At 46.7% G+C, this 20,539-nt stretch overlaps 3 protein-coding genes across 5 annotated transcripts in view; 1 reads left to right on the top strand and 2 right to left on the bottom strand.

Annotated features, from left to right (window-relative positions):
• Positions 1 to 381: 381 nt before the first annotated feature.
• Positions 382 to 12,437, top strand: tecrb (trans-2,3-enoyl-CoA reductase b). 3 transcript variants are annotated; one of them, XM_083693447.1, is made up of 12 exons: positions 382 to 460; positions 3,750 to 3,800; positions 5,730 to 5,781; positions 5,999 to 6,043; positions 6,231 to 6,334; positions 7,644 to 7,759; positions 7,995 to 8,100; positions 8,504 to 8,576; positions 8,674 to 8,717; positions 8,838 to 8,901; positions 10,498 to 10,586; positions 12,100 to 12,437. In XM_083693447.1, the coding sequence occupies exons 1-12, from the start codon at positions 446 to 448 to the stop codon at positions 12,271 to 12,273; spliced, it is 933 nt and encodes a 310-aa protein (XP_083549573.1). In that variant the 5' UTR covers positions 382 to 445; the 3' UTR covers positions 12,274 to 12,437. The 3 variants fall into 3 exon arrangements, with proteins under 3 accessions (XP_083549573.1, XP_083549571.1, XP_083549572.1); XM_083693445.1 differs by lacking the exon at positions 382 to 460 and having other exon boundaries at positions 3,295 to 3,800; XM_083693446.1 differs by lacking the exon at positions 382 to 460 and having other exon boundaries at positions 3,296 to 3,800; positions 8,838 to 8,895.
• Positions 12,438 to 13,633: 1,196 nt separating this feature from the next.
• ndufb7 (NADH:ubiquinone oxidoreductase subunit B7) lies at positions 13,634 to 19,079 on the bottom strand. The gene is made up of 3 exons (XM_083693448.1): positions 18,832 to 19,079; positions 15,274 to 15,442; positions 13,634 to 13,793 (listed from the first exon to the last, which is right to left on the bottom strand). The coding sequence occupies exons 1-3, from the start codon at positions 18,941 to 18,943 to the stop codon at positions 13,712 to 13,714; spliced, it is 363 nt and encodes a 120-aa protein (XP_083549574.1). The 5' UTR covers positions 18,944 to 19,079; the 3' UTR covers positions 13,634 to 13,711.
• A 1,132-nt stretch (positions 19,080 to 20,211) lies between these two features.
• Positions 20,212 to 20,539, bottom strand: part of LOC310821576 (transitional endoplasmic reticulum ATPase-like) — a gene marked incomplete at its 5' end in the record, with an annotated part of 4,042 nt that continues 3,714 nt past the window's right edge. The window contains one exon of the mRNA XM_083693661.1: positions 20,212 to 20,337. Coding sequence (XP_083549787.1) covers positions 20,241 to 20,337 — 97 coding nt within the window. The 3' untranslated portion in view covers positions 20,212 to 20,240. The remainder of the gene's footprint in view (positions 20,338 to 20,539) is intronic.

Below are 20,539 nucleotides of genomic sequence, written 5' to 3' on the forward strand. Positions count from 1 at the left end.
ATACAAATCAAGAGGTGTTTGCTTGTGGATAGTACATTATACTTATGCTTTTGTGTGTTTTTTGTTCACAGATCATGGTACATATGTGTGAGTTGTACTCTATTCATTTACAATAATAGTGACATTAATCTATCTCCATACGAGCGTGGTTGTATCTGCTAGGAGCGCAGCTCGCCTGTGATGGAGAATACGATTCACTGACAGAATCCGCTAATACAATGATCTCCATCTGTCCCCACCTATCACTCCATTGCAGGAACCTACCTTCCTATTGGTTACAGTACGGATAATGGGCGTGGCCGCTTGGGTTTTCACCCTACTGATTGGTTAGGTCACATAGGAGCTGAGCTCCCCAGTGATTGGGCCTTGTTCTTACTTCCTATTTCGCTGATTGGAAAGTGCGGCTGTCACACAGCTCGGATGAAAGGGAGTGCAAACTGCCAAGATGAAGCATTACGAGGTAAGATAGTACGTTCTGTAACTCTCTACCTTCAATGGGGATTTATCCACCATGTTTCCAAACAGGTTCTTTCGGTTCGGGGGTTTCCTATGATTCCTAAACGGTCAGCCAGGGCTTGCAGAATGTGTCGGAGGTGGAGGGATGATCTCACGCTGTTGTCTTTCGGTCTTCATAGTGTGTGTGGTTGGATTTGTGGCCTCCGGGTGAGGTGGTATTACCGTATTAGGCCTAATGTGTCTTATTCACTTAATGACGCCGCCTCACTCGAGTGATCTTTTTCAGTCTTGCAAGAATTTGCATGAATGACGTTTTTTTTTTGTTGGTGTGCTGCCGGCTCTTCCAACGGGTTTTAAAAAAGAAAGTCTAGCGCAGTGAGCATGCAAGAACAATCCATTATCGCCACCTCTGGTGAATGTGAACTCTTATCTCGTTATTGCCCCACAGCCATGCAGGTGAACAGTCAAGTGCGCAATCTCAGGTGTCAGGGACGGTCTTGTTTCGTAATAATCTAGCTGCGCTTTATTGACATTCGTTGGTTTCGTTCTATTACCACACAGTCAACTAATGTCACAATATCGCACCGGTTAGCTGATACATTGTTGCGTCACGGCAGATGATGATAATATCACATTATTGTCGACGGGAGCTCTCGAATACATAGACAGCCCCTAGTCAATTTGCTGACTGCTGCAGACTACTGTCTTTTCTGCACGGTCATTTTCAAGGATGTAAAAAAAAAAGCAACAACGAGAGTCCCTTTTGAAGTTTACACACGCCTATGTTCTGTGTCAGTTTCTAACATACCACCTGGGCCCCTTCCGACCACACAGCAGTCACACAAATCAAGCAGGCCGGATCCGAAGCAGCCAGATTGGGGAGCGGAGAACTGGTTCGACCGGCAGGTTCTCGTTCTCCTCTTCCCCTCAGCTATCCTGGTTATGAGTCACAACTCCAGACTTACTCTCTCATGCAGTAATTGATGGGGAACAGTGGAGGTTGAACAAGCACACTGTTGAGATAAGGTCCTCTGTGGCTCAGTTGATGAAGCATGGTGCTGACAGCGCTAAGGTTGTGGATTCGATTCCTGTCGGGACCATATATACAGAAAAATGTATGCACTCACTGCAGTGTAAGTCGCTTTAGATAGAAGCGTCAGCTAAATGGCGTATATTATATTATTTAAGTCAATCCATGGGGCCTTTTAAGTCGCCGCAGACGATATCCAAAAATGCTTATAGGAAAAGTATTAGGCCTGCATTAGTAGTCAAGTTACTAGTGCTAGGCGTATAATCTTCAAATCATCTGTGACTGCATGAAGTAAGCCTTTCCCCCCGAATGATAATATAGTCAATCAGGCCCCAAAAAAGCAATTTAGAAAGGAAGGCAATGTAGTTGCACCAGATGTCCACTGTGAGGCGCCAATGAGCTATAATAGACTAAGAGACTCAGAAATGACACCTGCCACCGCGGTGCCTTTTGTCACGATAGTCGAGATAAGCTAAAGCCCCTAAAGCTCTTAACCACAGATCTAGGATCAGATTACCCGTCCTGCAGTCATAACCTTAACCATTAGTAAAATAGAAGATGTCTGACCTTGGGTCGGGGGGGGGGGGTTCGGGGATGGGGGAGGGAGTAGGGGGGTTCAACAACACACACTGACCTGCAAGTGAGAGAACAGGTGGAAGAGGTCCAGGAGATTAGAGAAGAGAGGAGCAGGTTACAGTTGGGTTGGGTGGCGGGGAGAGACAGCAGCGGCCTGAAGCCATACGTCAGGGTCTTCACACCGGTCACTGTAGCACACTCCCTGTTGAGGAAGAGAAACACACACTCGTTAGATCAGATCAGTAGGAGGAGTGTGTGTCTTGATGTGCACACACACACACACACACACACACCCCCATGCTTGTCATTAGCCCCATCCTCAACATGACAACACAAGAAGTCACCCCCAAGACTACGCCAACAGTCCTCCATCTTGTCCTCCCTCTCAACCTCCGTTCTGTCCCCCGCGCGCGGACTGACAGTAAGTCCAGTTGAGTGTGGAGAGTCGTGGTTGTGGCGGTGCAGAGTCCCAACCGTTGTCCTGCTGTCCTCCCAGCTGCCTCAGCTGGAGTATGTCAGCAGCTCTGTCCAGCACACGGCCCCAGCAACAGCCCACGTCTGCCCCAGCTCTCTCTCTCTCTCTCTCTCTCTCTCTCTCTCTCTCTCTCTCTCTCTCTCTCTCTCTCTGTCTCTCTCTCTGTCTCTCTCCAGACCACTCGAGCACACTGCTCCAGAACACGACCCCAACCCAGAGCCCAGGGAGGGACGCTCACCCAGGGTTGGGTCTTTATATAGAGCAGGGGCGGGAGTGTGGGTGGGTGGGTGGGGAGGGGGGTGCAGTAATGGGGGAAGGGGGGGGGGGTGTGTGATGGTGACGTAGGGGAGGTGTTTTAAATAGCTTGAGTCATCCCAGCAATCCCAGTCACGGCAGCATTTCCTGTGTGTGTGTGTGTGTGTGTGATATTCTGGCTGCACCTCCCAATCACATGCTGCTTTTCCCCAAAACCAGGACCACCCCAGCCCCTCCCTGCCGCCACCATTTAACCCCCGAACCAGTGTTTATGACAGCTGTGTGTGTAGGTGTCAATGTCTGTTGTACACAATGAGAGAGAAGTCCACTATTGGCCTGCAAATGCTCCTTGATGTTGTTGAGGACAGACGTAGGTGGGAGGGGGGGTGGGGTGGGGTGGGGGGGGAGATTTCACCGAGGAACAGGAGGTATGTTTGTGGGTGGGTGTGTGTGTGTGTGTGTGTGTGTGTGTGTTTGTGGGTGGGTGGCCCGGGAGCTAGAGGGAGATGGCGGTTAAATAAAGCAGCGTTCCAGAAGAGAAGGAATGAGAGAGGGAGGGCGACAGAATGATAGAAAGGAGCAAGAGGGAGGGGCAGGAGTGAGGGAGAGGGAGAGGAAAAGAGAAAGATTTATTTCCACAGCTGACCGGCTGCCCCTCTCCTCTCCTCTCCTCTCCTCTCCTGCGTGGCTGGTGTTGAGTAGGAGTGTTAAGGAAAGAACGATTGAAGGATCGGAAGGAAGGAAAGAAAGAAAGGAAGGAAGGAAGGAAAGGAAGGAAGGAAGGAATAGAGAGAACAGTGGTGGTTGAGTGAGGTTATGGATACCCTAGCCATAGAGGCCTCGAACCCCAAAAAGGGGTCTAATGGGGCGGCTGCTGCGCCTGCCCCAGCGGTAGCCCCCGCCCCAACCAAGCGGAAGCCCACTAAGAAGACTAAGAAAGCTGTGGTTTTCTTTGAGGTGGAGATTCTGGACGCCAAGACCAAGGACAAGCTCTGCTTCCTGGACAAGGTAAGACACTCTCGGTGTGTGTGTCTGTCTGTCTGTCTGTCTGTCTGTCGTTTTGTGTGGTATTCCGATGTCACCATGGTTTTGAGTGTAAATGTATCTTTATTCAGGTCTGTGTGTCTGTCTGTGTGTCTGTCTGTCTTTGAGTGAGTGAGTGTGTGTGTGTGTGTGTGTGTGTTGGGAGGGGGGGGGGGGGGGGTCTGTGTTTCTAGACTCCTGTGTGTGTGTTTGCAATTGTGTCTGTGTCTGTTTATGTGTATATGTATTGTCAAGTAGTTCTGACAGGTGCAGGCTAGATGGGACTGTGACGGTGTTAAGAAGCTCCTCTACGGCGCTGTCCTGAACACAGAGCTGCACCCCAATGCCACTGCAGTCCCAGTAGTAGACCTGAAGGCTAGGGTTAGATCAGGCTGTCTTAGTCTGACGTGGATTAGTCAGGATTAGTGTGGTGTTTCCAGGTTAGAACTGAGGTGTTTCAGCCAGGATTAGTGTGGTGTTTCCAGGTTAGAACTGAGGTGTTTCAGCCAGGATTAGTGTGGTGTTTCCAGGTTAGAACTGAGGTGTTTCAGCCAGGATTAGTGTTGTGTTATGGTATGTGAGTCAGGTTTAGGATAGTTTTACAGGTTAGAATCGAAGTGTACTGGTCGGGTTTAGTATGGTGGAACAGGTTAGAACTGAGGTATCTTAGTCGGGTTTAGTGTTTAGTATTCCAGGTTTATCGTGGCGTTAAAGTGTCAGGTTAGAGGACCAGGGATGCGGTAGTCAGGCTCACTGTGGTGTTGGAGTGTGTCACAGGTTAGAACTGAGGTGAATTAGCAAGGTGTTACCCTGACTCACTGGGGCGTCTTGGCCCTATCAGAGAGAGTAGCAGCAGACCGCGGGGTATCGGGTGCCATCCTCTCCGGATTACCGCCGCTCTTTGGAGTCTTGTCGGCTTAACAGCGTTTCCATGGTGAAGTCACTGGCGCTGACTTTGGCGCCCGGTTGGAAGTCGCAGTAATGTAGACCGCGGCCGCTTGGGCTTTCCCCAGAAGTAGGCCAGATCGCCGGTGGGGGATTTTCAAAGTTTTCAACTGGGTCACGGAGAAGATAATGGAGAGTTTAGGGGTACACCTCTGTGGTGTGATACGGTACCAGAACATCTGGAGAGGACCTCTGATGTCATAGGACAGTTAGAATGTCTGGATAGACCCTTGTGATGTCATAGGACAGTTAGAATGTCTGGATAGACCCTTGTGATGTCATAGGACAGTTAGAATGTCTGGATAGACCCTTGTGATGTCATAGGACAGTTAGAATGTCTTGGGTAAACCTCTGTGATGTCATAAGACAGTTAGAATGTCTTGGGTAAACCTCTGTGATGTCATGAGAGAAGAGAATGTCTGGAACCTGAGAGAGAGGAATGGAAGGAGAGGTGATCTGTGAAGTCAGAAGTTGCCATTGTCAGGAGGAGTCGCCAGCCTTTATGTCATAAGAATAGAATGTATGAAGGAGAACATTGTGATGTCATAAGAGAATGGAATGTCTGGAGACGACCTCTGATGTCATAAGAGTATACAGAGGCGAGTGTCTGGGGGGGTGGGGGGGGGGGGCTAAGCTGCTCTAGCCACCCAGGATAAGGCTGTCTGGTGTGGGACCGGGGACATGGCATTAGCCCTAAACCTCCACGACTCAAAGTGTGTGTGTGTGTGTGTGTGTGTGTGTGTGTGTGTGTGTGTGTGTGTGTGTGTGTGTGGTATTCCAGTGTCAATTGAGTGTAAATGTATCTTTATTCAGGTGTGTGTGTGTTTGCGTGTGTGCCAGCTGTTTAATGCCCCATGCCCAGGGGGTGTGATGGCCACGGCCAGAGCTAAATTTACCTCTAATCGCAGACATGAAAGGGAAATTGGAACAGTGTGTCTGTGTCTGTCCACTCATCTCTGTTACTTTCAGGTTGAGCCAAATGCCACTATCGGGGAGATCAAGTCCATGTTCCACAAAAGCCGTGAGTTGGACCTCCTTTTACACATCACACAGAACACAAACGCAACACCCTGTTGTTCTTTTGATCACATAATTATCATCTGTCACATTTAATAAGCATCTCTGAGTCTTATAGGCTGCAAAGGAAAGGCGTACATGATCAAAAATCACTGTTTTTTCCTGTCTGTGTCCACCTGCCTGCCTGCCTGTCTGTCCACCTGCCTGTCTGTCTGCCTCAGATCCTCAGTGGTACCCAGCAAGACAGTCCATCCGCCTTGACTCAAGTAAGTCTAAATCAAATTCAAAGAAATAAAAATAAATAAATAAAATGAATAAGTCAAAAATCCAAATCACTGTTGTGTCCCCAAAGCTGTAGGGCAACAGAGTCAACTGCAGGCAATGGAGGACAAATTATCTTGGTGCAATGAACTACTTAAAGTGTGTGTGTGTGTGTGTGTGTGTTCGTTCCAGAGGGGAAGTCCCTGAAGGATGAGGACGTCCTCCAGCACCTCCCTGTGGGAACCACAGCAACCTTCTACTTCAGAGACCTGGGTGCCCAGATCAGCTGGGTCACTGTGAGTTTATACACACACACACACACACCGAGCATAGTCCCGCAAACTTAATACCGTACAAAAGTGTAAGAACATACACACACTCACACAAGCATGAGAGTGCATGGGGACCATACTACAGTATATTGAGTTCCCCCTGTGGACAGGCTTTCCCTAGGCTGAGGTGTGTGTGTGTACTGTGAGTGTGTGTGTGTGAGAGAGTGTGAGTGAAGGTTTAGTTTCCTCTTGACCTCGAATGCTAATTCGTTTTTTTTCAGGGTCGCTGTCAAGCCCCTGTCACATTAACCCTACTGGGAACGATGAGAGGGGGGGGCAGGTGGTGGGGGGGGGGGGGGCAGCAGCAGGTGTGTCAAATGGAGAGGGATATATTTACCCTCCTGACTGTCTGGGAACAGGGAGACCAGGGATATCAGTTTACAGTGTTCTACTGGAGGAAGATTTAGATACAAACACTTATTTAAATCCACGTTGTACTTTTAAAGTGGCTCTGGACAAGAATGAGCTGAGGGGTGTGATACGGAGGTTAGGGAGAGTGTGTGGGGGGGAGGGGGGGGGATCTAATTGGTCCATCGCTCTCTAGGTCCCTGTCCAATAACGAACCACACTGTTAGCTTTGCCCTACCTAGACAAAAATCCATCCCTCCGTCCTCCCTTCCTCCAGGAAATCGCTGATCCAGTGTGATTGGATTGGTCACAGCTAGCTTTTCATTGCATTGCTTCCACCCATCAAGATGGGTTTAAGCACTGTGGCTGGCGGTGGAGTTTGAGTCCAAAGGGAGGATGAACATATCCGCAAACATTTCCTCAAACCTCCCACATACCACTGTGTCTAATACACAACCCCACATGACAGACAAAGAGAGAGAGACAGAGAGCGCTGTAGGCTAGATTACAAGCACACACTTGCTGGAGATTGTTGAAAGCTACTTGTCTGTCCAATTACACCGAATGCGCTTACAGAAAGACACGTTTTCTTGGGAGGGGACTCCTAGACCCTCTGCCCAAATTAGGAGTCTACATTTCCGCCACCCCTAAGGGTTAGGGTGAAAGGACGCTCCTGAGTGGAGCTATTACCATCTTGCACATACCTATCCAATGTTTTCTGATCCCCACAAATGCTCAGGGGTCAGGTGTTCTGGACATGGAATACTGTATACCCCGGATAAAAGAGCCACTAATGAGCTTACTGTAATATAAGTCAATCAACATCTCTCTCTCTCTCTCTCTCTCTCTCTCTTTCCCCCCTCTCTCTCTCTCCCCCCCTTTCTTCTCCTTCCATCTCCCTCCCTCGTTCCATCTCCTTTCCCAGGTATTCCTGACCGAGTACGCCGGTCCTCTCCTCCTCTACCTGATGTTCTACTTCCGGGTCCCCTTCATCTACGCGCCCAAATATGACTTCACCACCAGTAAACACTGGGTCGTACAGTGAGTGTCCCCACAGAAACAAAGACCCCAGAAACTTAGTTCCCGTCAGCCTTTTAAACTCATTGTTTAAAAAAAGGTTGCCTCAATAAAGCTGTCGTTACTCTGTTGTTTGAAGCTAGTGGACGCATCAAGTGAATGGTTCAAAGTTGTCGACGTGTGACTGTGGGAGTTAGTGGTGAGTGAGGGAGGCGTGCTGCTGCATGTTGGGTAACGTAGTTTTATGTGGCCGTTCCAGCCTAGCTTGTATGTGTCACACCTTCCACTACCTGAAGAGGCTCCTGGAGACCCTCTTCGTGCACCGCTTCTCTCACGGAACCATGCCGCTGCGGAACATCTTCAAGGTGAGCCTGACACACACACACACACACACACACACACACGTACGTACACATACACACACACACACACACACACTGCTGTGGTTGCCCTTACACACACACACACACTTACACACTTCCTCTGAGTAACACTCAGACCTCATGTCTGCCTACTTTGACCTCAGTTTGACCTCGGTGAGTCTGGACACAGAGTCTGACATCAGCTGCTTGAGGAAGCCTATCAGATGACCTCACCCTCAGTCAAGCCTAACTATATCCATTAGGGGGGATTCAGACCATGTATATCTGTGTGTGTCACCCTGGACCTGGGGGGGGGGGGGGTTTGGGGGGGTGGTATGGGGGGTCTGCTACTGTTTGTCAGGTATGACAGGGTCTGCTTGTGTAACACTGCTTTGATGTGTTCCAGAACTGTACCTACTACTGGGGCTTTGCAGCCTGGATGGCCTACTACATCAACCACCCCCTATACACGCCACCTAGTGAGTTTACACACACACACACACACACACACACACACACACAGCCCTCTTGTCTGCCTGTAAGGTGTGTATGTGACTGTGTTTCCTTGTGTTGTAGTATATGGAGAGCAGCAGGTGAGAATGGCCCTCATCATATTCCTGGTAAGCACCTCCCTCCCTCCCTCCTCCCTCCTCCCTCCCTCTACTCCACTCTGCACATGCTCAGTCTTCACTTCCTGTTCTCTCGCCATGGTAACACCGTGTGTCCGTTTAACTCCCCAGTTCTGCCAGATCGGCAACTTCTCCATCCACATCGCCCTGCGGAACCTCCGCCCGCCAGGTACAGGTACACACAGGCACACACGCGCGCATACACACACACACACACACACACACACACACACACACACACACACACAGGTAAAGCCTTCCCGATTCATCACCAGATATGCACTAACATTTTTGAAGTGGTCACTCTAGTGCTAAATGTGCCTTAGGCCTTTGTCACTCACTCACTGACTCTCTCACACACACACACACACACACACACACACACACTTCTCCATTCCTTATGCCACTTCCTCCAAGGTATGGATGGACACATACTGTACAGACAACCTTGTATTGAGTATACAAACAGTATCATTAAAATACTACTAATAATAAACATCAACATATCTGTATTCTCTTCTCCTCTTCCTCCTGTCCGATAAAATGAACAATCCTCATCCTTAAAGGGGCAATCTGGGATTCAAACAACAAAGCGGTCACCCACTTGTTAGGGTAAACAGCTGAGGGATGGGCTGGAGAAATGTTCCCATTCTCTCATTCATAGGTGGAGCTATGGAGGCAAGGGCTGTTTTAACCACGCTTTGAAGCTATGCAACGTTTGGTTACAATTACAAACAGTGTAAAACAAGCTTAAATGTTGGGTTCTGATGGGGTAAGACAGTTGAACTAAACACATGAGGCATTTCTAAATTATATTCTTCAATTATCAATGGGTTTAAATCATTAATAAATGGATATACACCAATTCCAGATTGCCCCTTTTTAAAGGGTTAGTTCAATATTTTTCAACTTTATAGTCAGATTGTTCCTGACCTTGAAAGTAGTCTAAGAGAAACTGTAATCCAGGTTTAGAACTGTTTAAATAGCCACCGCTAACTTCAGCTAACTTTAGCCACTGCTAACAAAAAAACAATGCGGGGGAGAGAAGAAGAAAAACAAGCAATCACCTCAAAGTTGGTTGTCTTGGTTGGAAGTTAGTTTGAGGTGATTTGGCCACAAATGTGAACTTTTTCTTTTTCTTCCCCCGTCACTCCCGTTGTTTAGTTTTATTAGCATCGGCTAAAGGTAGCTGAAGTTGGGGACTGATCGTTATTCATGATGGGGGGGCGGGCGGGGGGGGGGGGCGGGGGGGTATATGGAGGGAATCAGACTTAAAATACGAAAATGTACGACCCCTTCCCTAAGCAAAAAAATAAAAATCCGCATAGACCTCCTCGAACGCTTTAAAAAAAAAAAAAATACATTGACCTTCCTCCTACAGAAAAAGAATGATTAAATTATTGATCACGACTGAAACCTGATACAAGTACATAGCAGAGCCAGACAGACAGACAGACAGACAGACAGACAGATCAGCGCCGACCCAACAATCCCACCAGTGGGATTAATTAGGCATTCAATAGAACGTATACAGCACGCAGGCTCCCGGTTGGGCGGAGTTTAGTCATTTAGGATCAGTGCGTAAAAAGATGTCAGAACACAAAGTTCTGGCATCTCCCCCCCATATCATAAACAACGATCAGTGCCTTAGTCAGATATATAAGCAGAAAAATATTGGACTAACCACTAACTTTAACAAACAATCCCATGGCTCCCTGCCTTCCCTCCCGCCTTCCTTCTTTCCCTTCCTCTGCTTCTCTCTTCCTCTCAGGATCAAAGACCAGGAAGATTCCGTACCCGACGAAGAACCCTTTCACCTGGATCTTCCTGCTGGTCTCCTGTCCCAACTATACCTACGAGGTGAGTCTCCCCCACTTCTGGCTAGAAGTAGCCCCAAGACATCCTTAACCTCTCTCAATCCGTACCTTAAAGGAGACATTTACTTGAAATCCATTTTTGTAGACACAAGGGCTGTGTTACTGTCATAACGCGTTAAAATATGTCAGATGAGGGTTTTTTGCACTCTGACCTACTCTACTCTACTCTGACCCTGCTCTACTCTGACCTGCTCTACTCTGACCTGCTCTACTCTGACCCTGCTCTACTCTGACCCTGCTCTACTCTGACCTGCTCTACTCTGACCTGCTCTACTCTGACCCTGCTCTACTCTGACCCTGCTCTACTCTGACCTGCTCTACTCTGACCCTGCTCTACTCTGACCTGCTCTACTCTGACCCTGCTCTACTCTGACCCTGCTCTACTCTGACCCTGCTCTACTCTGACCCTGCTCTACTCTGACCCTGCTCTACTCTGACCCTGCTCTACTCTGACCCGCTCTACTCTGACCCTGCTCTACTCTGACCCTGCTCTACTCTGACCCTACTCTACTCTGACCCTGCTCTACTCTGACCCTGCTCTACTCTGACCCTGCTCTATTATTCCAGTGACTTCCAGAGAGCAGCCCATGCTAACTCTGGCGAGCAGCACAAATTCTGCTTTCAAGAGAATGCTACAGGATTTAAAAAATATAGAATTTCAGCCATTAGCTCACAAGCCAAAGTAAAGACATTTCCTGAATGGACAGAGAGGGTCACAGCTCCCCACTCCCACGAGCAAATTTTTTGGCCTTAAACTAAAGACTGTGTTGTTTAATGAGATGATAAATAAATTAACATAATATCATGAACCACACAATCAACACTTGAGACAAAATTATATGTAAATAATTGGCAACAGGGGGCGCTTAGTGGCGTAGCACACTAATGCGCTTGCCACGTAATCGCAAGGTTCCTGGTTCGATTACGACCCTTGACCTATCTTGCATGTCATCCCTCCTCTCTCTCTCTCCCTCCCATCCTTCCTGTCAATCTCTACTGTCTCTATCCCTATAAAGCAGAAATGCCCTAAAAAAACATATTTAAAAAAAAAAAAAAAAAAGAGAATTGGCAACAAAAATCCTGTAGCGTCTGTTTAACCTTTAATGGGGTAAATGCAAACCTGACCTTAGATCCGTGTCCTCATCCCTCGCTGCTGATGGGAGAATGAGGCTTTGTGGGGGATTACAGTAATGCTGCCCTCTGGTGGTTAGCGTGTGTGTGTGCTTGTAACATCTCCTCTCTTCCATTGCTGGGTTTCTCATGTCAAGTGATCTATATTATCCCTAAGAGGGAAATTCAGTTGAAACAGCATCCACTCATAAAAAAAAAATAACATTTTAAAGAGTGTGTGTGTGTGTGTGTACACCGTGACAGCCATATGTGTGTGTATTCTCCATGACAACCATGTGTGTGTATACTCCATGACAGCCTTGTGTGTGTATACTCCATGACAGCCTTGTGTGTGTGTCTGTAAAACCTCTCTCTCTCTCCTGTAGCTGGGGTCATGGCTGGGTTTCACGGTGATGACCCAGTGTGTTCCTGTGGCCTTCTTCACTCTGGTGGGCTTCATCCAGATGACCGTGTGGGCCAAAGGCAAGCACCGCAGCTACCTGAAGGAGTTCCGTGACTACCCTTCACTTCGCTCCCCCATCCTGCCCTTCGTCCTGTAAAGAGAGGAGGAAGGAGACCCCCCACACCCCCCACCAAGCCCAATCTACTTTACACTGGTTTGGACTGTCCTGGATCAAACCCCCCCCCCTCTCTGTCTTTTTAAGGAGACTGTCACTGTTCTACACAACCCCACTCTGACGTATTTGCTAACAATGGTTCTGAACCCATTTTGATTGGCTGATGTGATTTATTACTCTTGAGCTTGTTTTGGATTGGCTACATTAAGTTTGATGTGACAGCTTGTGTTCTCATCTCCTCGTTAGATAAGAGTTCCTCGTTAGATGTCCAGGCTCTGTGTGAACACCCTTCAAGAGCGTCCTTGCTTCCTTGTAAAGCCATCACTGATCTGACTTGATGGGTGAAGGCAGTGAAGAGCTTGTTGTGACCAATCCCATCACATTAGATTGTGTGATTTTCTCAAGGAAGGGAGGATGCATTTTTACTTGAGTACTTGAACAGGGCCCCAAGTCGTTTCATGTCTTGTGTTAATTTAAACACACTGGGAGAGAGAAGTTCTTACCAGGTACTGGTGTTATTTAACCAGGTGATATCTGCTCTGGGTTCAAGTGATGACATGTTCAAGAAACTTTTTTTTTTTTTAATATATATATTAATGTGATGTATAATGCAAAACCCCTGAATCAGAAATTGAACATACATGACAAACTATTGGTTGTTCTTGATGTTGGAACTTTCATTTTGTTGATGTCTGTCGAGGTAATTTATTATAAAACCAAAAAAAATTAACCAAATCATGTTGTCTTGTTCTTTTACAATGGTTGTGTACAGATAAGACTTTGTTAAAACACTAAAGAAAGGAATAAGCCTTGATGTTGATACTGTACATGTGGTCCTCTGTGGCTCAGTTGGTAGAGCATGGCGCTAACGACGCCTAGGTTGTGGGTTTGATTCCTGCTGGGACCATATATACTGAAATGTATGTATGCACTCACTGCAATGTAAGTCTCTTTGGATAAAAGCGTCAACTAAATGGCAAATACATGTCCAGTCCTTTCCACCTCAGCCAGTTTATTTTTACTTCATTGTGAGAGAAAAACCTTCTTTTCAAGTAAATCCTGGGAGTGTTGCAGGATGACATGCAGTGAACAGAGCTGAGATGATTCCTAACTACGTCAGAGGCATGACTGTACACAACACTGTGAACCTCTGAGCCCAGGGCTGTATTTAACACAGCAGGATCGCTCATAGAAACTGTTGATTGTTCTTGTTTTCTGAGCAAAGCTTGAACAATATCGTTTATAACTTTTCTAGCTTTTCTTGGAACTAGGCCACACACACCCACAGGTAATGGAAGGAAAACCACCACAGAGAGAGAGAGAGATGGAGCAGGGCTTATAATGGAGCTCAAACAGTGATGTTTATTGTGGAGAGCAGCAGGTATGTACACAGAGGAGGAGGGGTTGATGGTTGTTCTCATCACGCTGCCTGGGCCTCAATCCTCTTCTTCCTCAGCTGCAGCCTCCTCTCCCTCTCGTACTCCTTCATGCGCATCACATAGCTACGGAGACAGGACACATGAGAGGCCTTGGGGTGAGCAGAATATGGCAAAACCTCCATGAGAGACAGCAAACACGTTTGTACTAGCAGTCAATCCACAACAGGATTCTGGTGGGAGAGAACTAGTATTTGTGACGTGTGGGGTCCAGGAATCTTGAAAAGTCACCATGGCAACGGTCAGGAACTTTACTTTTTTTTGGCTAATCATTAAAAGTTGCCATAGCAACTAGGCAGGTTTTCAGGGCCGAAAAAAAAATGGGGAAACGTTATTTAAATTCAGTTGAACGTACATTTCGTTTCGTGAGGATACGATTTTGGCCAAAACGTCCTCAAAAGAAATAACAACTGATGATGGAGCATCACCAGAGAAGACCCCCGGCGTCTGGTGGGGTCCATGGGGCAGACTAGCTGTAGCTGCTAGTTAGCTGTGATCACAGTAAGATGCATTGTCTGTATATTATGTGCAAACATCCACACACCTTCAACAAATTGTATTCTGAAAGCGTTCCTATTATCAGCCTCAGTGTAAAGGGTTTCTCCGCCTGGCTCTCGTCTAACGCCGCATCCTAATTGCTCGCGGCGTGCGCGAACGGCGAGGTGAAAAAACGGACGTCGGATGTCTCCCGCGATCATCAGTTCGGGTGTCCTGATCAGACGTCCGTCAGAAAGGCTCTGTGCGCGTCTAGGCCGGGGAGCGTGTTCACGGTTAACGCTCTGTCTCTATTTGAGATGCTCACACCGGGTAGTTCCATCCATTGTGGGGTTGTTTTGGTCTTGTGTTACTGCGCCATCTGACCGAGCATATTCATATTCATATTCATATTCATATTCACAAAGCGTCTCAGAGCAGGAGTGATGATCTAGAATCACTTTCGCTTTGTAGATCATAATGAATAAGGTTATATGGACAGGTGGGGACCTAATCCTAGATCAGACGCTTTGTGAATAGGCCCCAGGGGTCCTAGACGGCCGCCAGGCTGTGCAGGAGATATCATATTGACGAAAAGGGCGCTTTACTCGCAGCTGTTCATATAAATTATTCTAAAATCGTCTTCAAACAGTAATGAATGATACATATCGAGTTTTCATGGTTTTGTAACATAAGTAGCAGGCCCATATAACGCAAGGGGAGGGCGCATGAATCTCACAAATTAGGGTCTAGTGTATTTTATCGCGGATGCTTTCTAATCTGAAGATCTGAAGGTGGGTTCCACGTCCTACGAGACAGGTCGCGTAGCAACGGCACCCCCTGTCGTAAGGGCCGCTGCAACCCCGCAAGAGAAAAATAAACTCTAGGGGAGACACTGTTGAACTTCAGACTACTTATACTTTTATACTTTGTGTTCGTGTACTCTGTTACGTCGTGCACTTGTCCTGTGTGTTGTGGTTTTGTGTCACTGGTGGCTGCAACACTGTCATTTCCCCCTCGGGGATCAATAAAATACTGATCTATCGATCTACTGATCTATCGATCTACTTACTCCTGGTTCTCGCAGGAGTCCCAGTCGTGCCTCTCGTGTTTGCAGGCCAGGAAGTTGGGCCAGTTGTCTCTCTTGCACTTCATCAGCCTGATGAGGTGGTGGGCGCAGTAGTCCCTCTGCTCCACGGGGAGCTGCGCCAGGTTCATCTGCTCCTGCGTGGCGACCATTTCTGACGGGGAGGGACAGACACCACGTTACAGCCAGGGGTCAAGGGATAGGTGATGAAGTCGGGATATAACCCTAACAGGTTACTACCTAACGGGATATAACCCTAACAGGTTACTACCTAACGGGATACAACCCTAACAGGTTACTACCTAACGGGATACAACCCTAACAGGTTACTACCTAACGGGATATAACCCTAACAGGTTACTACCTAACGGGATACAACCCTAACAGGTTACTACCTAACGGGATATAACCCTAACAGGTTACTACCTAACGGGATATAACCCTAACAGGTTACTACCTAACGGGATATAACCAGGGCAAAAAATGAACAGCAGCCACCAGCCAAATGCGGGTACATTTTGCCATTGGCTGGTAAATCTGTCAATCTTGCCAGCCAACAAAGGTGCACGGATACTATGCTTCCATTTCTTAAAGCCTCCTGCAGGAGGTTCGTTCTGTGCAGGGAATAAGACACCTTGGCTGGTAGGGTAGCCCAAAAGGTTAATATCATACCCTGGATATAACTTTGACCCTGCACTCCTTCTTGTTTTATCCTCTCCGTCATGTCAACTGGTCGAGGAATGGAGGACAGGTGGACGTGTCGTCAGGAGTTGTTTAGCTAATGCAGTTGACTCTAGTTTGCCAACTTACAGTCAAATGTGTAGGTCCACGTTAATGGAAACTGAATAGCTGTTTAAAAAAAACACCTAACTAGTTTAATAACTAGTTTAATAACTAGTTTACTGGCTGGCTGACTCGCTAAAAACAGAGCGTAACATTACTATGCATTGGCTGTCTAATGACCTATTGGCACGTACTCACACACACTAGCCCCGTCTGTGTCTGACTCATATATTAACTTAGATATGTTGATATTGTGTGTATATTATATTTACACAACATCGACATGTATAATATAAGTCAGTCACCGATGGGGCGAATGTACATACAGTCATGAGAAAAAATTAGGACACCCTATGAAAACCTTTGTCTTCTTCAACATATTCAAACATATGGACATTTGATATTCATTTGAACAATATTGAAAAATTGAGGTAATATAACTAAACAAATACAACTGAAACAAATTATTTAAAAAATTATTGGTAAAATGTAATTAATAGAAATGCAATCTTCTTGTGAGGAAAAAGTTAGGACACCCCTACATTTAGTTCCACTTAAAATGACTAAAATTATAATAAAGAGCACCACATCAGGTGCAAATGATTAGAACATCGTTACAGAGGATTTTGGAGGAGCCTGTCCTATTTAAACCTCAGATATTTAGTTTGGTTTGCTCTTGATTGTTGAAGTGAGTTGCATCACCATGGCGAGATCAAAAGAGCTCTCTGAGGCCTTCAGAAGAAAAATTGTAGATGCATATGAGTCTGGGAAGGGATATAAAAAGATCTCCAAACTATTCGAAATTGGCCATTCCACTGTCCGGAAAATAATTTACAAGTGGAGAACATTTAAAACCACCACCAACATGGCCAGGTCAGGCCGCCCAAGCAAGTTCAGCCTAAGAGCTGACCGAAAGATGCTTAAAGAAGTCTCCAACAATCCCAGAATGTCATCACGAGACCTACAGGTATCTCTTGCCACAATTGATGTCAAAGTACATGCATCCACCATAAGAAAGAGACTGAACAAGTTTGCATTACATGGGAGGTGTGCAAGGAGGAAACCCCTGCTGTCAAAAAAAAACATCAGGGCAAGACTAAAGTTTGCCAGAGAACACCTAGAGAAAGACCAGAACTTCTGGAACAATGTGCTTTGGACAGATGAATCCAAAGTTGAACTATTTGGGCACAGTAAGAGTAGACATGTTTGGGGCAAAACCAAGACAGCATTTGAGAACAAGAACCTCATACCAACTGTGAAGCATGGGGGTGGAAATGTCATGGTTTGGGGCTGCTTTTCTGCAGCAGGGCCTGGTCAGCTCACCATCATAGAATCCACTATGAATTTTGTATTGTATCAGAGGGTGCTTGAGGAAAATGTGAGACCATCTGTTCGAAAGTTGAAGCTGAAGCAGATGTGGACCATGCAACATGACAATGACCCAAAACATTTCAGTAAATCTACCAAGGAATGGCTCAAGAAAAATAAATTGAGAGTTCTGGAATGGTCAAGTCAAAGCCCGGATCTTAATCTTATTGAGATGCTGTGGATTTATTTGAAACTGGCTGTGCATGCAAGACACCCCTCGAACATCACACGGCTGAAAGAATTCTGCAAGGAGGAGTGGGAAAAACTTTCTCCCAATTGATGTCAGAGACCTGTAGACAGTTATAAGAAACGTCTAATTGAGGTTATTTCAGCCAAGGGGGGCAATACTAGCTATTAGGGCATAGGGTGTCCTAACTTTTTCCTCAGTAGGAATTGGCATTATTGTTAATTTTTCGTTAAATAAATGATTACAAAGTTACATTTTCATAGTTTTTTGTTCAATTACATCCCCTTTATCTATAGACATTGTTAGAAAGAAGATAACATATTGATATGTCCATATTTTTAAGAGAATAACTTAATATTTTGGGGGGTGTCCTAACTTTTTCTCATGACTGTACATACCTTTGCTATCTTAACAAACACTTGCTAGACCGTGTGGTGAGGGGGCAGCAGTAGGATTAGGAATATTATATATCATATATAAAGACAACTAGATACCGAACCACATAAGTTCCTATCCTTCAAGCGGAGAAAGCAGATCGGTGTACGACGGGAGCTGATGGAGCAACCAAAACAACGAGCTCAACTGACCGCTAACCTGCGGGGAACCAGCCGGGTGTCTGAACCAGCCGGGTGTCTGAACCAGCTCGGAACCAGCCGGGTGTCTGAACCAGCTCGGAACCAGCCGGGTGTCTGAACCAGCCGGGTGTCTGAACCAGCCGGGTGTCTGAACCAGCTTGGAACCAGCCGGGTGTCTGAACCAGCCGGGTGTCTGAACCAGCTCGGAACCAGCCGGGTGTCTGAACCAGCTCGGAACCAGCCGGGTGTCTGAACCAGCCGGGTGTCTGAACCAGCTCGGAACCAGCCGGGTGTCTGAACCAGCCGGGTGTCTGAACCAGCTCGGAACCAGCCGGGTGTCTGAACCAGCTCGGAACACAACGAGCTCAACTGACCGCTAACCTGCGGGGAACCAGGTTGGCAGCTAGCTAACTTAGCAAAGGCTGGTAACGTTTCCATCCCAACGACGTGCATGGCAACCGTGAGCAATTCCACAACCACGTTCTCCATCACTGTCACAACACCCGTCCTAAACCAGAGACCAGGGTCACAACACCCGTCCTAAACCAGAGACCAGGGTCACAACACCCGTCCTAAACCAGAGACCAGGGTCACAACACCCGTCCTAAACCAGAGACCAGGGTCACACACCTCTCTCCTTCCTCTCATCGAAGCCGAACTCGGGGTCGAATCCAAACTGCTTCGCCGGGTCGGGCTCGGTGTCTGTCTCGGTGACATACCGCCGGGCGAGATGAGCTCCCATTCTGTGAACGGTATTGATCCACTATAAAACAGCACAAACTCGAGGTTGATATTGACTCTCCGACAGAGATTATTCACAATAATATTCTCCAATCTGCCATTCGGTCACCTCCACAAACTCCAGTGGGTCCCTTCCGTTCTGTGACGGAAATAAACAAGTCGGACAGTCCCGTGGTGACACACGTCCCCGATTACAGCGCTACGGGTGAATTGATTCCGCTTCTTTGACTTTGCCAAGAGGCTTGGTGCCAAGAACAAATACCGGATTATTTCCCTCTACTCGCATGGTAGGGTGAGCGGGAGCTGGAGATGGGTGGTTTGAGCTCTGCTCCTGTTACAGAGAATCTGAATGATGACTATGAATGAATATGCATCATTTGTGATTAGAGACTGATTGTCTAAGAACTAATGAGAGTTTACATGTATGGAGTAGATATCCACAATAATGGGAGAAAAAGCTTTATGCTCTCAGCAAATAATTCCGTATTGTATTCAACACTTTCTGAATGTATTTGTGTGTCTTATGTCGAGAGTTGCAAAAAACGAATGTGTCAATGTGTATTGGGATATATCTAAAAAAAATAAGTGTCAAAATTGCGAACCCTCCCTTTAATGGAAACCAATAGCTAATTCTTGTGAAGAAAAACACTGAATCAGTCATTAAATTCTAGATTTTTATCATTTTCTTTTAAGCAATGCCACTCCATCTTTTCACGTAACTTACACACAACAGTAACATCATCATCATCATTCGCAGTTATGAATCAGATTTAGTCATCCATTCTTTACAGTTGATTCTTCCATACAAAAACCAGTTAAGCACAAACATAGCAGTCATGATTAAAGTTTAAGACAAATACTGGTAATTGGCAGAGGCACTATGTGCTGTTCTTAGTTAGTCCTACAGAGTTTCAGGCAGAGCAAGGTCACAAAGGCGGAGGGGAAGTTTGACGTCATCTTTGCCTTGTGTCAATGTTCATATCTGACTCCTGAGGACGCTGGCAGGCAATTACAGTAAAAAGCCATGGGCTTATACTTTTTAAGTAACATTTACTCGCTAAATTGTACACTACAGTTATATGCCTATTGTTGTATTTACTGGATTCACGGCCATATTTTTGTTATCTCTTAGCATTTTTGATCTCTATTATTATATTGTATGTGTTTCATTCCCATCCTGAGTGCCATTTTCTCCAGTATTATAGGGAGACATGTAGACAGGTGGGGCAGGTTGAGGCCCAGGGAGGCATGTAGACAGGTGGGGCAGGTTGAGGCCCAGGTCATTTGAGGTCCTCTCCTCACTGGTACAGATCTTCCTCCCCCTCGTCTCTGTAAAGCCCCCCGGAGCCTCCTGACCCTGACCCCTGACCCCCAGACTGAGAGCCAGACGGGAACCTGGGAAGAGAGGAGCATGTTTTATTTTTATTTTTTATTGAACCTTTATTTTACCAGGGGAGTCCCATTGAGATGACGAGACCTCTTTATTTTACCAGGGGAGTCCCATTGAGATGACGAGACCTCTTTATTTTACCAGGGGAGACCCATTGAGATGACGAGACCTCTTTTTCAAGGGAGCCCTGGCCAAGAAAGCAGCAAC

Source organism: Argentina silus (genome assembly GCF_951799395.1).
Source record: "Argentina silus genome assembly, chromosome: 22".
Lineage (NCBI taxonomy): Eukaryota > Metazoa > Chordata > Actinopteri > Argentiniformes > Argentinidae > Argentina > Argentina silus.

Bases quoted from the DNA above. Each gene is read 5' to 3' on its own strand.
- tecrb (XM_083693445.1), top strand. From the start codon at position 3,609: ATGGATACCCTAGCCATAGAGGCCTCGAACCCCAAAAAGGGGTCTAAT. The intron at 6,044-6,230 runs GTAAGTCTAAAT...TGTTCGTTCCAG, and splicing joins GTCCATCCGCCTTGACTCAA to AGGGGAAGTCCCTGAAGGAT. The intron at 7,760-7,994 runs GTGAGTGTCCCC...TGGCCGTTCCAG, and splicing joins AGTAAACACTGGGTCGTACA to CCTAGCTTGTATGTGTCACA.
- ndufb7 (XM_083693448.1), bottom strand. From the start codon at position 18,943: ATGGGAGCTCATCTCGCCCGGCGGTATGTCACCGAGACAGACACCGAG. The intron at 15,443-18,831 runs GTGTGTGACCCT...CCTCCCCGTCAG, and splicing joins CGATGAGAGGAAGGAGAGAG to AAATGGTCGCCACGCAGGAG. The intron at 13,794-15,273 runs GTAAGTAGATCG...CTGTCTCCGTAG, and splicing joins GACTCCTGCGAGAACCAGGA to CTATGTGATGCGCATGAAGG.